This window comes from Solanum dulcamara, chromosome 8 (genome assembly GCF_947179165.1).
Source record: "Solanum dulcamara chromosome 8, daSolDulc1.2, whole genome shotgun sequence".
Lineage (NCBI taxonomy): Eukaryota > Viridiplantae > Streptophyta > Magnoliopsida > Solanales > Solanaceae > Solanum > Solanum dulcamara.
This window is the reverse complement of record NC_077244.1, coordinates 28,921,114-28,943,229: the sequence shown is the minus strand read 5'-3', so window position 1 is coordinate 28,943,229 and position 22,116 is coordinate 28,921,114. Positions and strand designations below refer to the sequence as shown.

General features: G+C 38.0%; 1 protein-coding gene across 1 annotated transcript in view; it reads right to left on the bottom strand.

Annotated features, from left to right (window-relative positions):
- The window catches only part of LOC129901438 (uncharacterized), a 61,133-nt gene extending 44,952 nt beyond the window's left edge, over positions 1-16,181 (bottom strand). The window contains exons 1-5 of the mRNA XM_055976609.1: positions 15,760-16,181; positions 7,592-7,813; positions 4,415-4,510; positions 934-986; positions 709-805 (exon numbers count right to left, since the gene is read on the bottom strand). Coding sequence (XP_055832584.1) covers positions 709-805; positions 934-986; positions 4,415-4,510; positions 7,592-7,813; positions 15,760-15,909 — 618 coding nt within the window. The 5' untranslated portion in view covers positions 15,910-16,181. The remainder of the gene's footprint in view (positions 1-708; positions 806-933; positions 987-4,414; positions 4,511-7,591; positions 7,814-15,759) is intronic.
- Positions 16,182-22,116: the final 5,935 nt, after the last annotated feature.

Sequence of the window (22,116 nt, the reverse complement as noted above, 5' to 3'; positions counted from 1 at the left end):
TCTGACGATCCCACCATTTTGAGAAGGTCCTGACCAAGCAAGACTTGAAGAAACTCTTCTTTGAACATGTTTGCTTGATAGAGAGAACCAAGGTTCTTTTCCTGATTCTATCTTCCAGCATGTTCCCCCAACTCTAGAACTGGCCATTCCAGCATTTCTTTGAAGGACCTTTGCTCCAGCTTCCTTAATTCTAAAGAGAAGTAGGAGCCCTTCTCAAGACATAACTCTCGACTCCAACTCATGCAAACTCTACACACTAAAATTCTACAAGGAAGAATTCAAATCAAGTTACAAGATTTCTCATGTTCAAGAGGGGGAGGAGGCGAACTAATCCACAGAACTTCAATAACCTGGTTGAGATGTTATTAAGGAGATACAATTTGTTTTCAGACTAAATGCAGAATGCCAGTACCCTCTAGGACAAAATGGCCTTCTATTTAATTGGCATTATATTTTAGTTAGCCAACCAACACTGTAAAATTTTAAAATTATTAGATAAAGGATATCTGAAATTGAACTTCATAACAATTCTCAGCCTCAGCAAAACATAGTACTGCAGTGAAAAATATTGAATGGATACGAAGGCCCAACACTTCATCAAATGATTGTGGCATCAAAGTAGCACAGTCAAAGACAGTAATAAAAGTACACAGAGTTTCAATTACAGTTGTCTATTGCTAAAAGATAGAAAGGACTGTTTGACTTTACCAATACTTCATCTTTGTAGCTTGAGAAAGCTTTTGCCAGATCCTGGATACTGCTGACTATTGCATAGTGCACCTCTTTTCCTCCTGTGAGACAAAGTCTGCAAGTAACTAAGTTAGTATCTTGAAACTCAATGCCTACTCAACAGATACAACATAAGCCAGAATTTACTGAAGACAAAAGTTAGTAAAGCACAAACTCATGGCCTGTGATACTGACTTAACTTACCCAAACAATTCAAGAAGGAAAGAGACTTCTTCTTCATTTGGCGCTTCAAGAATCTGAATAATAGGAAAGAGTAAATTAGTCGTTAACTTTTGTAATCAACAATTTCAAGAGCTAGATATCGACCTCTGATGGTATTGGTTTTCGTACAACACTGTCAAATCTAAAGATTGACGTGAACAGCCACTCAGGTCGCCAGAAAATTGCATGATGACCGAGTTCTTTCTTTCTGGATGTCGCTAGAATGAGGCACGACGATAATTATTTTACCAAAGCTTTGATACCATGTGAGAAATAAAAGAGAAAAATGTTATTGAATAGTGTTGATTACTTTATTACACTAAGCTCTATTTGTAGACATCATCTACTACATAATAATCCTTTTCCATGTAGGAGACTACATAAAATCCTATTCTTATTCCTATTTTAACAATACCTTTTGTGCGAAAAATACAAAATTAGGTGTTTTATTAACACTTCCCGTAGGGATAATGCACGTGAATATTTATCATCTCAATTTCAACAATTTATGTCCTCCCATAGAATTATCCACCACATGGCACCAAAAAATAGGATCGTAGAGGAAAAATAGTCATATTAGTGAGGTTGCTCATACCTTACTCATACAAGAACATATTCCATTGTGCTTTTGGGAGGATGCAGTACTCACACCTTGTTATTTAATGATCATAAGCCTTCTTCCGCCATTCAAAATCAAGTTTCACACATTATTTTGTTTCTTCGGTCTCAGCCTTGTTCTCTCTTCCACCTCATGTCTTTGGAAGCACTTGTTTTGTCCATATCCTCACTCTAGGAAAAGACAAATTGGTTCATCGTACTCTTAATTGGATCTTTCTTGCTTATTTGAGGGTACACTAGGATATTGATGCTACTCATCTAACCTCCAGCAATACATTATTTGCATTGATTCTATTGAACATCCCGACATCTCTGAGGGTTTACCAGTTCCATGATTTGGAGATATCACCATCATCTATCCTCCCACTCCACCTTCTACAACTCTGTCCTCCTCACCTCAACCTCCACCACTTTTGACTTATCATCATCGTTCATGCTCTTCATCTAGTCCTGAATATTCAACACCAGATTCTTTGCCTGCTACAGACTTGGCCACACGTGTTCTCCCATTGCCACTTGAAAAGGTATTTGTTCCACGGGTAACCCTCATCCTACTTATACTTGTTTGAGTTATCATCGTGTCTCACCGGCTCACTTTGCCGTTGTATCATCTATTTTTATTCGTAGACTACAGGTGAAGCTCTTTCTCATCCAGGATAGCAACAAGCTATGATTGAGATGTCTACCCTATACTCTAGTGGTACTTGGGAGCTAGTTCCTCTACCTCCAGGTAAGTCTACAATTGGTTGTCGTTGGGTGATACGGTGAAGGTTGATCACCAAAGGGCACGACAAGCTGCCAAGAATTCTACACAGATTTTTGGTCTTGAAAATGGTGATACCTTCTTTCTTGTGGCTAAGAATGCTTCTGTCCATCTTCTTTTTTATGGTTGTTGTTGACCATTAGCCTCTACGAATTGGATATTAAAAATGTTTTTCTTTATGGGGATCTCAAAGATAAGGTATATATGGAGCAAGCATCGAGTTTTGTTGCTCAGGGTGGAGGTCTAACAACATGGTGTGCAGACTACGAAGATCAATTTATGGTCTGAAGCAGTCTCCTCGATCACGGTTTGAAAAAGTTTAGCATGATTATTCAGGAATTCGGCATGGTTCAAAGTAAAGCTAATCATTCTTTATTTATTATCACTACTCTAAGTTTGTGCATGTCCTTGTTGGCAAAGGAGGATCTAGGATTTTTATAATATGGGTGCACCACTAAAAAAAAAAGGAGAAAAAAGGAGAAAGAAGAATGTATGGGAATTGATCCTCATTCCTTCGAGCAAATAACTCAATATTCAACCAAGTGCATCATTCAGCCTTTTTGAAGTATGTGTGTGCCAGCATCAGACAATATTAGATCAATAGAAAACATGTACATAAAATAACTAGTTTGATGGAAAGACCACGGGTTCACGTGCACCATGAACTAAGCTATAATTCTATAAATTCGCCATGTGTGGTGGTTTACATTGATGAAATAGTCATTATAAGTAATGATGAAGAGGGAATCACCAAGTTGAAATGTCACATTTTTCAACACTTTCAGACTAAGGAACTTGGTCGACTAAGGTCTTTTCTGGAATCGAAGTTTCTCAATCCAACTTAGGAATCGATATTTCACGAAGGAAGTATGTACATGATATCCGCGAGGAGACAGGGATGACAAATTGTAGGCCTATTGATTCTCCAATGGATCCAAATGTTAAGCTCCTACTAGGTCAGGGGGAGTCTCTTAGTGATCCTAGAAGATATAAGAGGTTAGTAGGAAAATTGAATCACCTTATTATGCCTCGACCTGACATTTTCTAATTGATTAGTGTGGCAAGTCAATTCTTAGGTTCTCCTTGTGACAATCACTGGAATGCAGCTAATTGCATTATTCGATACATAAAATTTATTCTAGGGAAAGGACTAATTTACGAAGACTGAGGACATGAGATATACATATATAGATTGGAAAACTTTTTGGATAGACATATGAGATTGGATAGGGTCAACCTCGTCAGACGATCTACTTCTGGATACTATGTTCTAGTTGGGGAAAATTCAATGTCTTAAAAAAGTAAAAAACAAAATGTGGTTCTAGATTGATTGCAGAAGCAAAACATCAGGCTATGGCAATAGCTACATGTAAACTCATATGGATCAAACAACTATCGAAGGAATTGAAATTTGGAGAGATCACAAAAATGGAACATGTTTATGATAATGAGGTTTCACTTCACATTGCATCGAATACAATGTTTCACAAGAGGGAACAACAAACACATCAAAATTGATTGCAATTTTGTCAGAGAGAAGGAACTCTCAGGAGACATCGTCACAAAGTTTGTGCGGCCAAATAATCAATTGTAGATGTACTCACCAAGTCCCTCGCCGGTCTCAAAACATGTTATATATGTAGCAAGTTTGGTATATATAATTTGTATGCACCAACTTTAGTACGAGGATTAGGATCTCGTGAGTATTTTAGATTAAGTATAAATCAAGTATATTGCTTGATTTACAACAACAACGGACCCAATGAAATCCTCCAAATGGGGTTTGGGGAGGGTAGAATGTACGCAAACCTTACCACTACCTCATGGAGGTAGTAATGTAGTATTGCTTGATTTACTCATATTGTAATTATGTAGTGATTTTCTTTCCTTTTTACAGCATGTATACATGGTTATTTTGACCATAAAAGCTTGAGGGAATAATTAAGCCATGTTCTCTCTTATTTCTCTTCCTCTTCACACTTGGAAACAAGGATGACATATACAAAATTGGTAAATGAAACTAAGCATGAATGAGCTTCTTTAGCAAAACCAAGCAGGAAATGGAAATATTTATTTACATACCATACATATTGATATGCCCTCCAATGCTTGACTGTAAAGAAAGATGTCACGGAAGTTCATTGGTTCACCACCCATCTCTGTATCATAATAGAGAACCTATCAAATTGGAGACGGGTTAGGCTAACTGTGTGAAACAAGTAAACTGGAGTTAAAAACTTTTCTGAAGGGTGAAGCATGAGAATCCAATCAATCAATAAATAACATATACCCATAACAGAAAAAAAATATTGTGATTGAGTTTACTCTCCATCTAAGCAACATAAGACAAGAAACACCTGTAACTAAATAAGAGGTAAGGTGGCCACAATCAAAAACAGTCTGAATTTAATTGTGAAACAGTAGCATAATTTATAAAACATAAGAGTTTTCTCTAAACCGTTCAAGAAAAAGCAGAAACAATCCACAGATCACGAACAATAGAACTTGATATGCATTGTAAGACAACCAAAGACAATTCGATATCCATTCACATTTTCTTCCATAAAAATTGTGGAATGTGGACAAAAAAGCACTATCAAACATATCAGTTTTTGAGAGGTCGGTTTCTCATGGTCTGCGGACTTGATGCAATAAATATTACTGGATTGTAGATGGTATACGAATCATGCTCCAGATAAAATAGGCTTCAACAAGGTTGGCTTGAAATCAGCTGATGAAGACATCCTAGAAGTATAAATAACAAACCAAGACCGAGTTGCTAATTTAGCAATCAAAAGCAGCATAAAAAGATTGGAGTCTGACACTCCTTGATATTTCTAAACCAGTAAAAGAGCCTTTTAAGGGACTAATAGACACACCATATCAATAACGAGATTACTTGACACTAGGGGTGTACAGAATCAAACCGTCAAGTCAAATCGAACTGACGAACAAAGTCAATCCGAAGAAAGAAAATCGACTTGTGGTTTGATTTAGTTGGTTTGGCGTAAAAAAAAATGACTCACTCTTTTTTTGACAATTGGTAAGTAATTCTTCAGCATTACGGAATGTTGGCCACCATCAAAAAAGGTTATAGCCATGTTCCAACAAAAATTACAAGCTTCCTATCATATCTATGGTTTGATCTACTTCTTCTATACCTAATTGTTTACACCAAAAAAGTAAAGATACTAAACAATTCCATTGACTTTGTGGATAGAATTGAGTCTATCTTCAAAACATCTAGCATTTCTTTCTTTCCAGACAGCCCACCAAATACATGACGGAATCAATTTTCACCATCTCCTTTGAGTCTTGCTGCCCCCTCTTCTGATCCAGCAGCTAAGGAGGTCGGAAGCATGTTCTGGCATGGTCCAACTTTGGCCAGAGATGTTTAGGAAAAGCTCCCATAGTTGGGTAGTGCATTTACAGTGTAAGAACAGATGTTTGTTTGTGACTCCTGTCAAGTTACACAAAAAACACCAGGGAACTAGTGTCATTCCTTTTTTTTCAACAATTCTTGAGCAAGACATGCTCTCCTGATAACTAGCCATGTGAAGCATTTCACCTTAGTCGCAGTGGCGGAGCTAGGATTTTTATTAAGGGGTGTCAAAATATAAAAAAAAGGGCAGCCCGGTGCACTAAAGCTCCCGCTATGCGCGGGGTCCGGGGAAGGGCCTGACCACAAGGGTCTATTGTACGCAGCCTTGTCTTGCATTTCTGCCAGAGGCTGTTTCCAAGGCTTGAACCCGTGACCTCCTGGTCACATGGCAGCAACTTTACCAGTTACTCCAAGGCTCCTAAGGGGTGTCAAAATATAAAGTACAAAAATATATGTTGTTATCAAGGATAGAACACACAACCTCTAACAATTTTTGTAACCCCTTAACCACTATACTAAAGTTTTAACTTGTGTCAAGGGGTGTCAACACTTGTATATAGATTCATTAAACTAAATTTTGACTTATATATATAATGTAATTTTCCGATGAAGGGGTGTCGCTCGACCCCCCTTGCCCGAGGGTGGCTCCACCCCTGCTTAGTGGGTGTCAATCCTTTCCAGATATTGTTCCATTGGTGAAGTCTACCACCTGCCATTTCATGTACCCTTCTCCTATATGCACTATTTACTGTGAAAAGTCCCTCCTTTGTGTGATTACTCTATCAGGTACATCGTAGAGATGTCAGCTCCACCTAGCAGTTCCAAAAGGGAAGCTACTCTAGACACTTCCCAATCATTTAGAAGTTTCTGAAGGACAGATCCCAACCTTGAGCAGTCCAACATTCACTAATTTTGGCTTCATGATTGTTATTTGTTGCATATAGAAAATAGATCTGGGAAGACCTCTCTCAGTGAGCTTAAATTGATCCAAACTTCTTGCCAGAACTTTACTTTGATGCTTTGGTTTGGTGTTAACAGTAAAAAAAGTCAAACCGAACTCAAACCAACCAACCTAATACAAATATGATTTTAATTTTTTATACATAAAAAATATTAATTATAATCTACTTTGTTAATATGTTTTAAATTCGTTTACATTTTCAATGTTTAGATATATTAATTCAAATGTAGGCTTGTAAATATTTTGTTTAGTATTCGGATCGGAAATTAACAATCTATTTTGTAAATATTTTGTTTTGTATTCAATTTGATTGTAGCCTAAAACTTATAAATTTAGCATATTGAATGTTGATATTTCAACAGAAGTATTTTGTACTGGTGTGAATTTTACAGTCTTTTTGTAGATTCATGTTCAGTTAACGTTTTTAAGTGCTAGCATGTCACATAGGTAAGTGAAAATATGTTTGATCTCTTTTTCAGTCACTCTGTATGTAAGAAAACTGAAAAAACCGTCTAAAAGCGAAACCGGAAAATCCGACTTTATGTTGGGTTGATTTGGATTATAGATTTAATAAACTGATATAGTTGGTTTAGCTATTTCTTTAATGAAAAAAAACCCAAACTGACCTATGTACACCCCTACTTGACACAATGAACCAATTCCTGAACAGATTATACCATGAGATAAAACAGCACCAATGAATCTGCGGCAAAACTACTTATACATACAATTATTTTACTTAATGCACATACAAATCCCAAACTGAAGAACAAAATAATTCTAGAATATTCAGATTTTCTTCTAACATGAAGACCAAAAGGGAGAAATTATTTCTAAAAATAGAAAATCCAAGTCCCGCTTCATCACAAAACAGCAAAGATAAAAGTGAAAGAGCATGGAAGATCAATTTACTAACCAAAGATTGTTTTCTTGGATTATCCTTTATTTCTTCAGAAGGATACTGCTGCTCGTTGATCTTTTCCTTATCTTCAGCAGAAACCTCAGTCCTCTTTTCAATTTCTTTAAGTACAGCTAACCACCTTTTCATCAATTGTACTCTCTCTGGTCCCCTACAAGAGACAGAAGCTTCTTCCAATCTTTTGACCGTCTGTTTGAAACTTTTGAAGTTCCTATTCCCCTGGCATAAACAATAAATCATCTCATGAACTCTTTAGTTATACATAAGAAACGGAGCGCAAGCACAGGGAGCCCAAATATAAAACTTCACATTTCCTGTAGTATTCCAGAAGTTCATAATGATGTTAAACTCCAATTTGAGCTCTGCTTCTTATATTTAGAGCCCGTTTGGATTAGTTTATAAGCTGCTTTTTTGAGTATTTGGCTGGCCAACTTAAAGTCATTTTGTGCTTAAAATAAGCCCCAAAAAATAATTGGGTTTGTTTGATTTAGCTTATCTAAAACAGCTTATAAGCCAAAAAAATAAATTGGGTTACCCCAGCTTTTTTTAAGCTTAAAATAAGCAGTTTTCAGCTTATAAGCAGCTTAAAAAAAGCTTCTCCAAACAGGCTCTTACTTTAAGCAACCTTACTTTTAAAAAAAAAAATTGGTCAAAACTTTTTAAAATTTTATTATACTTCAGCTATCATAATGATAAAAACAAGAAACAACTTGGTTTCCTTTTCTTTCGAAGACTATAATACAATAATACTCTCTTGCCTGCTTATATCAGGATTTTCTCTATTCTTTGATTTGTCATTTAAAGTTACATTATCTTCTAAGTTGCTCGGACGTAGGTGCGGGTATCCGATGTGGATGCGAATCCAACGTTAGATTCAACAAAATCTAAATTTTAAGATTCAGCAGTACGGATCCAAGTATGGATACAGGCGCTGGGATTCGGCTAAAAAATCCAAAATTATAAAAGAACTATAAACAACAACAACAACAACAACAACAAACCCAGTGTGATCCCACCATGTGGGGTCTGGGGAGGGTAGAGTGTACGCAGACCTAACCCCTACCTTAAAAGGTAGGGCGGCTGTTTCCGAAAGACCCTCGGCTTAAGAGAGAAGAAACAAGGGAGGAGAAACAAGGAAAAACAAGACATAGGTCAGTAAAGCCAGGCATATAACAGACAATATAAAGATATGAATAATGAATAATGAATAATGAATAATGAATAATGAGAGCGATAAAGCGATAAAGTCAGGGTAGGAAAGATCGGGGATAAAGGGGCATTAACTACTATAGATAAAATAGGATACCCAAAGTAGACTGGGCCAACTAATATAAGCAGTAAACCCATGCACAATCCTATGTTAAGACAAATGAGCGCGACTACGACTACTATGGGGAACCGATCGGCCACCTAGCCCACTATCTTAGTCTGAGTCCTCCATAGCCTCCTATCTAAGGTCATGTCCTCGGAGAGCTGCAACTGTGCCATATCATGTCTAATGACCTCTTCCCAATATTTCTTTGGCCTCCCTTTGCCCCTCCTGAAACCGTCCATAGCCAACCTCTCGCACCTCCGCACTGGAGCATCTGTGTCTCTCCTCTTCACATGCCCAAACCATCTCAGTCTCGCTTCCCGCATCTTGTCCTCCACCGATGCCACTCCCACCTTGTCTCGGATATCTTCATTCCTAATTCTATCCATCCTAGTGTGCCCACACATCCACCGCAGCATTCGCATTTCCGCGACTCTCATCTTCTGGACATGAAGTTTCTTGATTGGCCAACACTCCACCCCGTACAATAGGGTCGGTCTAACCACCACTTTGTAGAACTTGCCTTTGAGTTTTGGTGGCACTTTTTTGTCACACAGCACTCCGGAGGCGAGCCTCCATTTCATCCACCCTGCACTGATGCGGTGTGAAACATCGTCGTCGATTTCCCCATCTTCCTGTATAATAGACCCAAGGTATTTGAAGCTTCTTTTCTTTTGAATGGCCTGGGTACCCAGCCTCACTTCCCCGTCAGCCTCACGTGGCAGGCCACTGAAACTGCACTCCAAGTATTCTGTCTTGGTCCTACTCAATTTAAATCCTTTAGACTCCAACGTCTGTCTCCAGCCCTCCAGCTTGTCGTTAACTCCGTTGTGAGTCTCGTCAATCAGGACTATGTCATCCGCGAACAACATACACCAAGGCACCTCACCTTGTATTTGTCTAGTCAATTGATCCATCACCAGGGCGAATAGAAACGGGCTAAGAGTCGATCCCTGGTGCAACCCCATCGTAACAGGAAAGTGCTCCGAGTCCCCCCCTACCGTCCTTACCCTGGTCTTAGCTCCATCATACATGTCTTTAATCGCTCTAATGTATGCCACAGGTAAACATTTCGCCTCCAAGCATCTCCATAGGACCTCCCTTGGGACTTTGTCATAGGCCTTTTCTAGGTCAATAAATATCATGTGTAAGTCCCTTTTCCGCTCCCTATACTGCTCTACCAATCTCCTTAAGATATGAATGGCTTCTGTAGTCGAGCGCCCCGGCATAAATCCAAACTGGTTCTCTGAAATAGACACACTACTCCTCACTCTCATTTCTATCACCCTTTCCCACACTTTCATAGTGTGACTTAGCAGTTTGATACCTCTATAGTTGTTGCAGCTTTGAATGTCTCCCTTGTTCTTGTACACGGGAATGATTGTACTCCACCTCCATTCTTCAGGCATCTTCGATGTCCTGAAAATGACATTAAACAGCGCAGTCAGCCACTCCAATCCTACCCTACCTGCATTCTTCCAAAATTCCCCAGGGATCTCGTCAGGTCCGGTCGCTTTTCCCCTGCTTATCCTACGAACAGCTCCCATAACCTCCTCAGCCTTTATTCTCCTACAATACCCAAAGTCGCGACACCTATCCAAGTGCTCCAAGTCTCCCAACACAAAGTCTCTGTCCCCTCCTTCGTTCAAGAGTTCGTGAAAGTATGACTGCCATCGCTGTCTAATGCGGGATTCCTGTACCAGTACTTGACCATCCTCGTCCTTGATGTACTTCACTTGATCCAAGTCGCGTGACTTCCTCTCTCTCGCCTTGGCAAGCTTAAATAGCTTCTTATCTCCGCCTTTTTCCTCTAGTTCTGCATAGAGGCGTTCAAAGGCTGCCGTTTTGGCCGTCGAAACTGCCATCTTCGCCTCCTTATTCGCTAACTTATACTTTTTCCTATTCGTTCGCTTTTCTTCATCATCCTTGCTATATACCAACTTTACATATGCCTGCTTCTTTGCTTCTACCTTTTCCTGGACTTCTCCATTCCACCACCAATCCCCTCGGTGCCCGCCATGGCGGCCTCGTGAGACCCCCAGCACCTCTCTAGCTGTTTCCCTAATGCAGCTGGCCGTCCTATCCCACATACTACTCGCCTCCCCCCTACTATCCCACGCCCCCATAGCCATCAGCTTCTCCCCCATCTCTAGGGCACTAGACGGAGTCAAACGACCCCACCTAATCCTCGGTCGGTCATCCCCGACCCTCTTCTTCTTCTTCCTTCTTATCTCCAAGTCCATGACCAATAGTTTATGTTGGGTCGTAAGGTACTCACTTGGTATGACCTTGCAGTCCTTACAGAGGCTTTTATCCTCTTTTCTAAGTAGCCAGAAGTCTATTTGCGTCGCCGCCCTCGAGCTACGAAAGGTTACCAATTGTTCCTCCTTCTTTGGGAAACTCGAGTTGGCCACCCTTAAACCAAAAGCCTTTGCGAAATCCAAGAGTGAGGCTCCTCCACTATTCCTGCACCCGAAGCCAAATCCTCCATGCACCTCGTCATAGCCCGTCGAAACAGACCCAATGTGCCCATTGAAATCTCCTCCTATGAATAGCTTCTCAGTAGGTGGTATACTGACCACCACTTCGTCCAAGTCCTCCCAAAAGCGCCTTTTTGTCTCCTCGTCCAACCCCACTTGCGGCGCATAGGCACTAATAATGTTCAGGGTGATCCCTTCAACGACTAACTTAATCGTCATCATCCTATCATTTGTCCTCTTAACCTCTACCACCTGATCTCTAAGCTCGCTATCTACTAAGATCCCTACTCCATTCTTAAACCTCGACTTGCCTGAGAACCAAAGTTTGAACCCATCCACCTCCTTAGCTTTAGGTCCTACCCATTTAGTCTTTTGGACGCAAGCTATATTAATCTTCCTCTTCTTAAGAATCTTAACTAACTCTATGGACTTTCCCGATAAGGTCCCAATATTCCAAGACCCTACTCTCAATCTAGAAGCTCCCTCCGCCCCCTTAGCCCTCCCAACCCTGGCCCTTGATCCCAACCGAGGACATGACCCTATTCTACCATCGCACACTAAAGCCAGAAAAGCAGAAATACGCTACTGAAAGGTTACTCTCAGATACACGGACGATCAATATTATAGCACAAGTTAGCAATTGTTTAAAAACAGTGAGACAGGTACTTAATTTGGCAGTGCAATAAATATTTATAGGCTAAAATATCGGAAATGGACTATTGGAGGTACCAACTCCAAGTTAGTAAAACCTGGTAACTGTCGAAACACTGTTCACCGCCGGAAAGTACTGTTCACCGCCGGAAAGTACTGTTCACTGCCGGAAAGTACTGTTCACCGTCGGAGCACTGTTCACTCGCCGGAAAACTGGATACAAATATATGGTCAGCCTCGGAATGCAGAGGCGAGCACCCTGGGAAAAAAAGCGGAGCCCAAAAAATGGCCGGAAACTGCCACACGATATTGTAAATTTTAAAAGATCGTCTAGGTCGTCTTTCCCAAGATCCCCAACTTCTTCTTTCAAGCTCTCTGGTTCCTCCCCTCATAAAAGAAAAAGAAAGTCATTAAGACCTTCCACCAACTCCCTTTACAAATCGTTGCTACAGTCTACCAAAAGTCGGAACACGACTGCTTGAATTCTTAGTTTCTCTTTGTTTGGCTTGAAACATGAAGCAACAAATATTGACCACGAGGCAAGAGGAAAGGCTAAAAAAGAGACAAAATAACTATAATATTGAAAGTATGTCATTCCTCATGTCTTAAATCTATTCTATCATTTATCATAATCTCAATTTTCCCACAAATTTGTCCATGGACTCTGGTCAAAGTATCTGATGTGGGTTGACCGAATCTCACACGTATCCAACACTTGCACCTGCGCCTGTCTCGTGTCGACACGGGTGCGGTAGCAAAAATGAAGAGTACGCACAACTTAGATCATCTTCATAGATATTTGTATAGTGTCTGCCTTTGTTATATCCATGCACAATGAGAAGCTCATTTCTGTTGTCTTTCCTTATTTATTGCCACTATGGTAGTACTACTTCAAAGGAGATACTCATTTCCTTTGTATCGTTGAATTGATCTTTTAGCTACTTTGATTTTTCTTTTCAATAATGGTAGTGGCTGGCCAACTGACTCACACTCAACTAGTCCACCAGGTTATTGCTACCCCCCACCAGCACAAATACTAGGTGATTCTACCCACCAACACATAGAAAAAGTTAACCTAGTGCCAGCTCTCCTGCAATTTGAACCGTAGTTCACTAGGGTTATTGGTCCAAATAGGCAACCATGTAGTTGTTGGAGCGCTAGCTATTTAATTTATACTTTCTGTAATGTTGACATCATCGAGGTGAAATTTGCACAAAACTCAATAGTCCTTACAAATAATTCTTGGATTAAATGCAGTGTAAACTAGGACTAGAAGTTTACAGATCTATAACCCTGCACGACGTATTTTATTAGAAAAATCACTTCCGATCAAGAATCAAGCTCTCTTTTACTCTTTTTTCCAGGTGAGTAGACCCATCACCCTAATATCAGGACTTGGCTTTTTTGTTTTCCGCTTTTGTGAAGTAAAGCATTTGACGAATGCCAATTCGTCAAATATTACCAAGCCTAATACTCAGCTCTATTAAAACCAAAATGGAAATCAATAGTTCTACTAGTAAGTAACTTACATAATACATGGACGCACCTCTCTGTTTCCTCAAGCATCAACTTGAGCTTAGCTGTCTGGCTCTCAATTTCTTGTAGTTAATCATTCCTACACTTGTGGTCGGGCCCTTCCCCGGACCCTGCGCATAGCGGGAGCTTAAGTGTACCGGGCTGCCCTTTTAATCATTCCTACACTTCAAAACACCATTGCTAATGCCATGGTGATATCTTTCAACTCATCCAACCCTTCTTCTTAGTATCTTCCTCTTTCTTCACTCTCTTGATAGCTTCCTATGCAAAAAGCACTCAAACCAATACCCCTTCTCGCAGTCTTCCTCAAATCCTCCACAAAAACATTCATTGGAATAACCAGTTTGAACTTACCCTTCCACTTCATTTAGGTGACCAAAATTTGTCTCCACGAACTTCTAGACACAACAACAACATACTCAATGTAATCCCATAAGTGGGGTCTGGAGAGGGTAGTGTGTATGTAGACCTTACCTCTTCCTTAAACAAGAAGAGAGGTCGTTTCTGATAGACTTAGACTAAGGAGCCTAAATTTGATTCTCTTCCTCTATCAATCTTACAACTATCGTCCCCTCCATCCCTCATGTGGCTCATGAAGCTCCATTGTGCAAACTCACTACCCACTACCAACCACAATTTAGGCTCCTCAATCAAGTCATTCGTGGAGTAGAAACATAGGTCATCTAAATGAAAGTAAAGCAAAAGGGTGAGTTGAAATTAGTTATTCTAATGAATTTTCAAATGGACGATTTGAAGAAGATTGCGAAAGGGTACTAGTTTATGTGTGTGTTGCAAAAAAAAGCTACTGAAGAGAATGAAGAGAGAGAAGGTAGTGAGGAGAACTGTTAACCGAGTTGAAAAGGAACAACATGACATTAGGAATGGTGCTTAAAAGTGAGATGGTATGGTCATAGCTAGAACTTTATTGGATTCCACTTGCTGTTAGATCCCACATCAGTTGGAGATATAAAAATGGATCTCCTTTTAAGGTATCGGGCAATCCTCACCTCATGAGCTAGCTTTTGGAGTTGAGTTAGGCCGAGGGTCTATTTTATATCATGGTATCAGACCTCAACTTCATCCTGATTTCTTGGTTTACCTAATGTTGGGCCCCTATGTCATTATGTTCACGCTCCAAAATATACAAGTCCTGGGCATGCAGGTCATTAGATCCCACATCCGTGGGAAATTTTAAAATGGGTCTCCTTGTATGGTTTTGGGCAATCATCACTTCATGAGGTACTTTTTGGAGTTGAGTTAGGCCTGGAATTCATTTTTTATTATTTTGTCTTAATTACTTTTGTCGAACTTGATTAGTTGCTCAATATAGTGATGATTATTTACAAGAATTAAAAGAAAGCACTAAGGATAAAAAAAATCCGTCGCAAAATATTATCCTTAGTGGAATTCACCAAATGCCTAATGTATAATTCACAAAATGTGTAAAACAAATAATCAAGTTCTAATATTAGGGACATAAGTACACACACCATTGAATGAAAAAATTAAAGAAAGTCTTATACCTGACTAGAAACTACATTTTTAAATTAGTTAAAGGTCGTTTAGTTCAGATACAAGTTATGCAACGATTAGCAATACAAGCATTACGATATAAGGATTAGTTATGAAGGGTTTAGTAATATAAGGATTGTTTTGCACTGATTAGTAATGCAAGGATTATAATGTGAATTATTTCTTGTTGAATATTTGGTTTGATTATCATATTAGTATATAGTGTATATATTTAAAATATTTAAGTAAAATAAAATGTTTGTTCACTATTACGAAGGTTAGTTTTATCATTTCAATGTTTTAATCTAGTTATTATTTAATACACCTATTTTTATTCCACATTTTACCCCACATAAAATATATGTAGATTCCTCATTAATTTACCTGGGTAAAGCTAACCAAACTTAATATTAGCTATACTGGATTATATGCCAAGAATAATCTCCCTAAAAGGCAACCTAACAATGTACTATATTATGCTGATTTTCGTAAATCGGCCAACTCCATTGAAAGACCAACCAAACAGCACCTTAGAGATTTGTGTGTCGTGCAGAGGAAACTGAGAGGTTTCGATAACATAATTTGTGTTGTCTATTTTCAAGACATTAATACAAAAGTATTAAATATATGGAGTGCTGGCCGTAACAAAAAAAATTGGATAGTGGAGAAATTACGATACGATCCTGGAGGATTTTGGCACCCTCTGCGACAGCTTGACCGGCTTGTTGAACAACGGAGTCGGCGTAGTTCTTGACAGTGCGGGTGAGATTGTTCTTGTTGCCAACCTCCACGGCTTTGCTCATGGCCGATTTGAACCACGACATTTTTCAGTTTTGAACTCTGGTTATCCCAATTAGGGCTCTACAGAATATGACGTTACGGATGTTTGGCTCGCCGGAGAGAACAGATACTAATGAAGCTAACTTTTTCCGGTTGCTGATATCCAATCTATAGTGAAACGGAAAATGGGAATGAAGATCGCGCACGGTGTTGCTCTTCTCTGCACAGCTTGGGATAGGAAACTTGCTTTGCCAAGACTAGACTTCTTCGGAGTCCACTATAGAAAATTGAATTTCTTTTGCAAATTACACTCCGACTACCTAAGTTCTTCCTTTTATCATTTTCTTTTAACTTAAATTTGGAAAAATACCTAAATTGTTAGAGAGAACTTATTTTAAGTGTTTTAAAGTCAAAATAACTTTTAAATATTTTTGAGTATTTGTGTAAAATTTGTAACAAATCTAAATATTATAATATGAAAGCAATATAAGACGAGAATACTAATAGATGAAAGCAATAGAAATAGATACACAAGAGAGGGAAGCTTTTTTATTCTTCCAAATATGTTCAAGTTTCTCTAATATAAACTCTTATGACGTTATTTATAGTGCTACATAAAAGCATATAAAAGGTTAGTCAAAAATATGACATAAACCATTTATGGGGGAAGGTTATGGAACAACAACAACAACAACCCAGTGTAATCCCACAACGTGAGGTCTAGGGAGGGTAAATTGTACGCAGATCTTACTCCTACCAAGGTAGGACGGCTGTTTCCGGGAGACCCTTGGCTCAAAAAAAAAGCATAAAAAAAACGTTAGATAAGGCTAAGAAGTGAAGAGGAAAAAAAATAAGTTCAAAGCGAAATGATAAGACAAATAACAGGAGAGCTACAAATAAAAAGGAGTAATCAAAGTAGGGAAAGTACGGGAAGTAATAGTTAATAGCAGACATCAGAGAACTAGAAATTATAGTTTGCTAAAGCGTCTACTAATACGGTAGACTACCGTAACTATGTACTAGCCTTCTATCCTAATGTGGGTCCTCCACACCCTCTTATCTAAGGTCATGTCCTCGGTCAGCTGCATCTGCGTCATGTCCTGTCTAATCATCTCTCCCCAATATTTCTTCGGCCTACCCCTACATCTTCTGAAACCATCCACGACTAACCTCTCACACCTCCGCACTGGGGCATCTGGTACCCTCCTCTTCACATGCCCAAACCATCTCAGTGGCATTTTCCGCATCTTGTCTTCCACTGAGGCCACTCCTACCTTGTCCTGAATAGCCTCGTTCCTAATTCTGTCGCTCCTGGTATGCCCACACATCCATCTTAACATTCTCATCTCGGCAACTTTCATCTTTTGAACGTGAGAGACCTTAACTAGCCAACACTCCGCCCCATATAACATAGTCGGTCTAACCACCACTTTGTAGAACTTGCCCTTAAGTTGTGGTGGCACCCTCTTGTCACATAACACACCGGAAGCAAGCCTCTATTTCATCCACCCTGCCCCAATACGATGTGTGACATCCTCGTCAATCTTCCCACTTCCTTGCATGATATACCCAAGGTACTTGAAACTACTTTTCCTTTGGATGGCCTAGTCTCCAAGCCTAACTTCCGCGCCAATCTCCTGAGGTGTCTCACTAAACTTGCACTCTAAGTACTCTGTCTTGGTCTTACTCAGCTTAAACCCTTTAGACTCCAAGGTATGTCTCCAATCCTCCAGCTTAGCGTTAACTCCACTACGAGTCTCATCGATCAGGACTATGTCATCCGCAAAAAAGCATACACCATGGCACCTCACCTTGAATTTGTCGTGTCAATCCATCCATCACCAAGGTAAATAAAAACGGACTAAGAGCTGATCCTTGATGCAACCCCATCACAACTGGAAGTGCTCTAAGTCCTCTCCTACTGTCCTTACCCTGGTTTTGGCACCCTCATACATGTCCTTGATCACCCTAATGTATGTCATCGGTACCTCTTTAGCCTCCAAACATCTCCACAGTATCTCTCGTGGAACTTTATCGTAAGCCTTTTCTAGATCAATGAATACCATATGCAAGTCCCTCTTCCTCTCCCTGTACTGCTCCACCAGTCTCCTTATGAGGGGAAGGTTATGGAAGTGGGAGTTAAAATCATTTAAGTGAAGAATAATGAAGGGTTTTTTTATTTCTAGAGTAGTGGACATCCGTGATTAGTTTTACAATACTCCAATTTGGATGTTCATGTCTTGATAAATATTGTGACTCATTAAAATATTATTAAGACAGACCCTATGGAGGGAAATCTAATGAAAGAAAAAGAGAACAGATAAATTTTAATGCACATTATTGTTACCTCGTTAAAAATCTTGCAAGAATAATTATGTGGGATGAAATTTGACTAAGAAAAAAAGGGCGTGTATTTTACTCCCTATGATGAAAATATTATGCAATTTATCGAAGATAACACATTCCAATCTTGTTTGTATTATGTTGAAGCTCGTGTCTGGAAAAAAAACTTTGACAAATGTACTTTATATTTTGTCTTCTCCAATAAATTTTTCATTCAATTGAGTTACGGAAGCAATATCGTCTTCATATAATATTGTAACCTTCTTCTCAAAGAAAATTACACATTTTTATGTGTTGAATCATTGTTTATAAGTTGCTATTATTTTGTCCTTGTAGATGTATAAAATTTTTTTAATTAAACTCATACAAATTTTTGAATGTAATTCATGTTCATTTGGGTTGATTAATTAATTTGAATTTTATAAATTAATTAGTCCATTTTAATAAATTCAAGTCCAGGGTTCATTATACCTTGAAGCCTAAACACAGGCCACGTGTCATGGTGACTAGACATCCAAGACCAACAAGATGACGTCACATCTCCAAATGATGTGGTAATCCCAATCAAATTCAAGAACCAATCACAATCCTTCAAGTATCAAAATGACATTATTTGGCCAATTATAAGCAACCTTATCAACCCCTTAGAACTATAAATAGGGAAATAGACATGACATTCAAGGGAATTTTGTAAACACTTCAACATGCATTGAAGCAAGCATTGTAGAAAACTACAATTCTTCCAAGGAGTGGTCGACAGAGTTCTTCTTGAAGATCTTTCCAAAGTAACAAAGTACTATAACATCTCTGGTGATTGGAATACATCTCAATGATCCAAATCATCCAATAATTCGAGAAGTATGCTACTGAAGGCCCTCGAATCTCAGAGAAGTTTAGGAGAGAAGAATCAAGAGAGTAACAAAATTATACTCACAAATTCATCAATAAAAATTACTCTTTACTTTTATTTATTTTTTATTGAAGGTAATTTTCAGCACTATGGAAATTTGTTGCGAACAAGTTTTGGCATACCCAATATGACCAATTTTGCTCTTCATCTCTTTATCTTGCAAATAAGAAACTTCAATGTCAACAACTGCAATGACCTTCAGAAAGACTAGTAATGTTTGATAAATGCTCAATTATGTCTTATTTTTAAAGCATAGGCGGTCATATGCAAAACAATACCCAACTTGAAAGATCAGAGTTGATTTACAAAGATTGAAAGATGGGATCACACTCAAACTGATTTCGTAACTTAAAATTAACTAGCAAATTGAATTCTTAATAATTGTATATAAAATAGGGGGTTAAAAAAACAACTATAACTATCAATTTCAAGTATCAAAAGCAAGGAATCAACACAAATACAATCTATCAAGTTTGAAAATGACTAGGGGTGCATGCATTATGATGGAGTTTTGACACAATAGGTGTAACATCCCCTAAAAATGTTGTATATGATGTTCCAACTCTCGATGAAAATAATACAACTTCTATATTTTGGGCATAAATTTTCGTAGGATAGTCCAAATTAGATGATTCAAATTTCTGAATAACTCCAACATCATTACCTACAACTTTTGTGAGACCATATTTTAAGTTTCGGAGGTTAAGTAGGTCAAATAAATAAATTATTGTAAGCTAGGGTGTTGTGATGAAATGGAGTATTTGTAGAAGAAAAATCATATCTCACTGTAGGTGCTCCAAATCAGTTAATTCTTAAGCACATGAAAGTAGACTTCTAGATCAATAATTCATGTGAAGACACCAAATTCTAATGAGGAAGTTATCTTGTTCAAACGTAGCTCCGAAAAAGGGTATTCCATTAAAAGAAAATTCATCTCACCAATCATGGAAAGATCTAGATACATTTGACATCACTCATGACATCAATAGTCTTCCATTTGACATCACCCATGACATCACAATCTTCCATTAAATTTTTAATTTTTTCTTTATAATTCTTTTAATTATTATTAGGTCCCTCTTTCATACCTATAAATACTCACCTTAATTCATCATTTTGTTCATCAAGCTTTCTCAAGCAACTCTTCTCTATACACTTCTTTACTCATTCTCAAAATATAGTTTTAGTTCTTAGTAGTGTATAAATACTACTTCGGTGATTGATATACTCCGGATAGTACACAAAATGCTCCGGCAAGGAGAAAAGGCTAGGATTTAAGTGTATTCATTAAGTCCTTCGATTCTGAGTGACGCTTCGAATTCCAGGTATGTAAGGCTTCAATGAGAGTATTCCTTCCACTCTCATGCCTAAAGTATTTTGATTATATGATAAATTATATTTATTTTCTTTAAGCTTTACTCTAAGTTATGTGGGTGTTTATCAATGGGTTCTTCCACCCATGTAGTCCAAAAACTCTTTCAATTAAGTCTCTTGATTTCAAGTAATATTTTCTTATAGGTAATTCTTATTTTTACTTAGTAGCATGAATCATGGTTAAAGTAATAATTATTGGTCTATTTTGATGCAATATAATTTCATATGTATGAATTGATGATTTGCAAGTAATTTCTCTATTTATCTCTTTAAAGGTTCTTGAAATTAATGGTGGGTTGTTTAAAGCATGATTTTTAATTAATGGATTTCAAAATATTTATGCATATTTATTTACATACATGTTTGCAAGTTGAAGTGATTTGAACCCACCTAATTTTACTATGTTTTCAATAAAGTTTGGCTTGAAAGCTTTGACTCCAAATGAATGTTTATGAAAGCAATATCTATGATCAAAAGAGAGTCTTATGAAATGAAAGAATGATGAAATGATTTGAATGATGGATTCTTTATGCAATAAGGATAATTCTTGCATATTTGAATTACCAAATGTTTTAATGAGTAATTCTACCGAATATGATATTTAAATTCTCAAGCTATATGCTATGACTATTTTGAAATATTAAACTATTTCATGGATTTGACTTAGCACCGAATGGGGCATTGAGGTGGGATTCGATAAGGGAATTCTAGTAGCAACCCCTTGTCTCATTAACTACGTGCCAACATAGGAGCCCTTGTAGGCTTAGTCTAATGGATCCATGAAAGCCCTTAAAGTTAAAGTTAAAGAAATGAATGAAGTTGATGGAGTTCTACCCGGCAAGTAGTCTCCCCGGCCAACGTAGGGGATTATGTTGGATTCCATATAATAGCTCGCATTGTCTTAAATATCGGTTATGGTCACTTTTCTACAAAATAAATGTTTTAAAGGATATCTATATGATTTATTATGCATGCATTACATTATGTTCCATATTACATAAATGTTCTAATGTTTCCTCAATGTTCATGCATCCTTACATACTTAGTACATTCAAAGTACTAATGCATACTTTTTTGCCTACATGATATCACCATGTAGGGACTGATGCTCCTCTTTATTCTCCTTCACATGGCTAGTTGAGATTTTGTTTGAAGACTACTTTTGGTGAGTTCTCATGTTCCAAGAACAATACTTCTTTATATTTCTAGCTTATGATATATTGAGATCTTTTACTATGGCATTTCTTCTATTATGATTGAGGGTGAGCTAGAGACTTGTCTTAGCCTCATTAAATCTAAAAGTTAGAGGTATTGTTGGACATATGTAAGTTGAACATTTACTATTATAATTTTCTCTTATTTATTTATCGTTATTACCTATGAAAGGCTAAAAGAATGCTAAGAGGCTTGTTTGAGGTACTTTCGGCTTCCTCATTCGCCATGTCACATCTAGGCCCTAGGCTTGGGTCATGACAATAGGCAATAATTAATTAAAACTAAATTGATTGATACATAGATGTGTTTGTTCTGGGCTACATTCGATATTCTCTCAAACTATCAAACGTATAGCACTTGGATTCTCTCGAACTCCATGACCCTTACCAATAAAACACCAAACATTTCT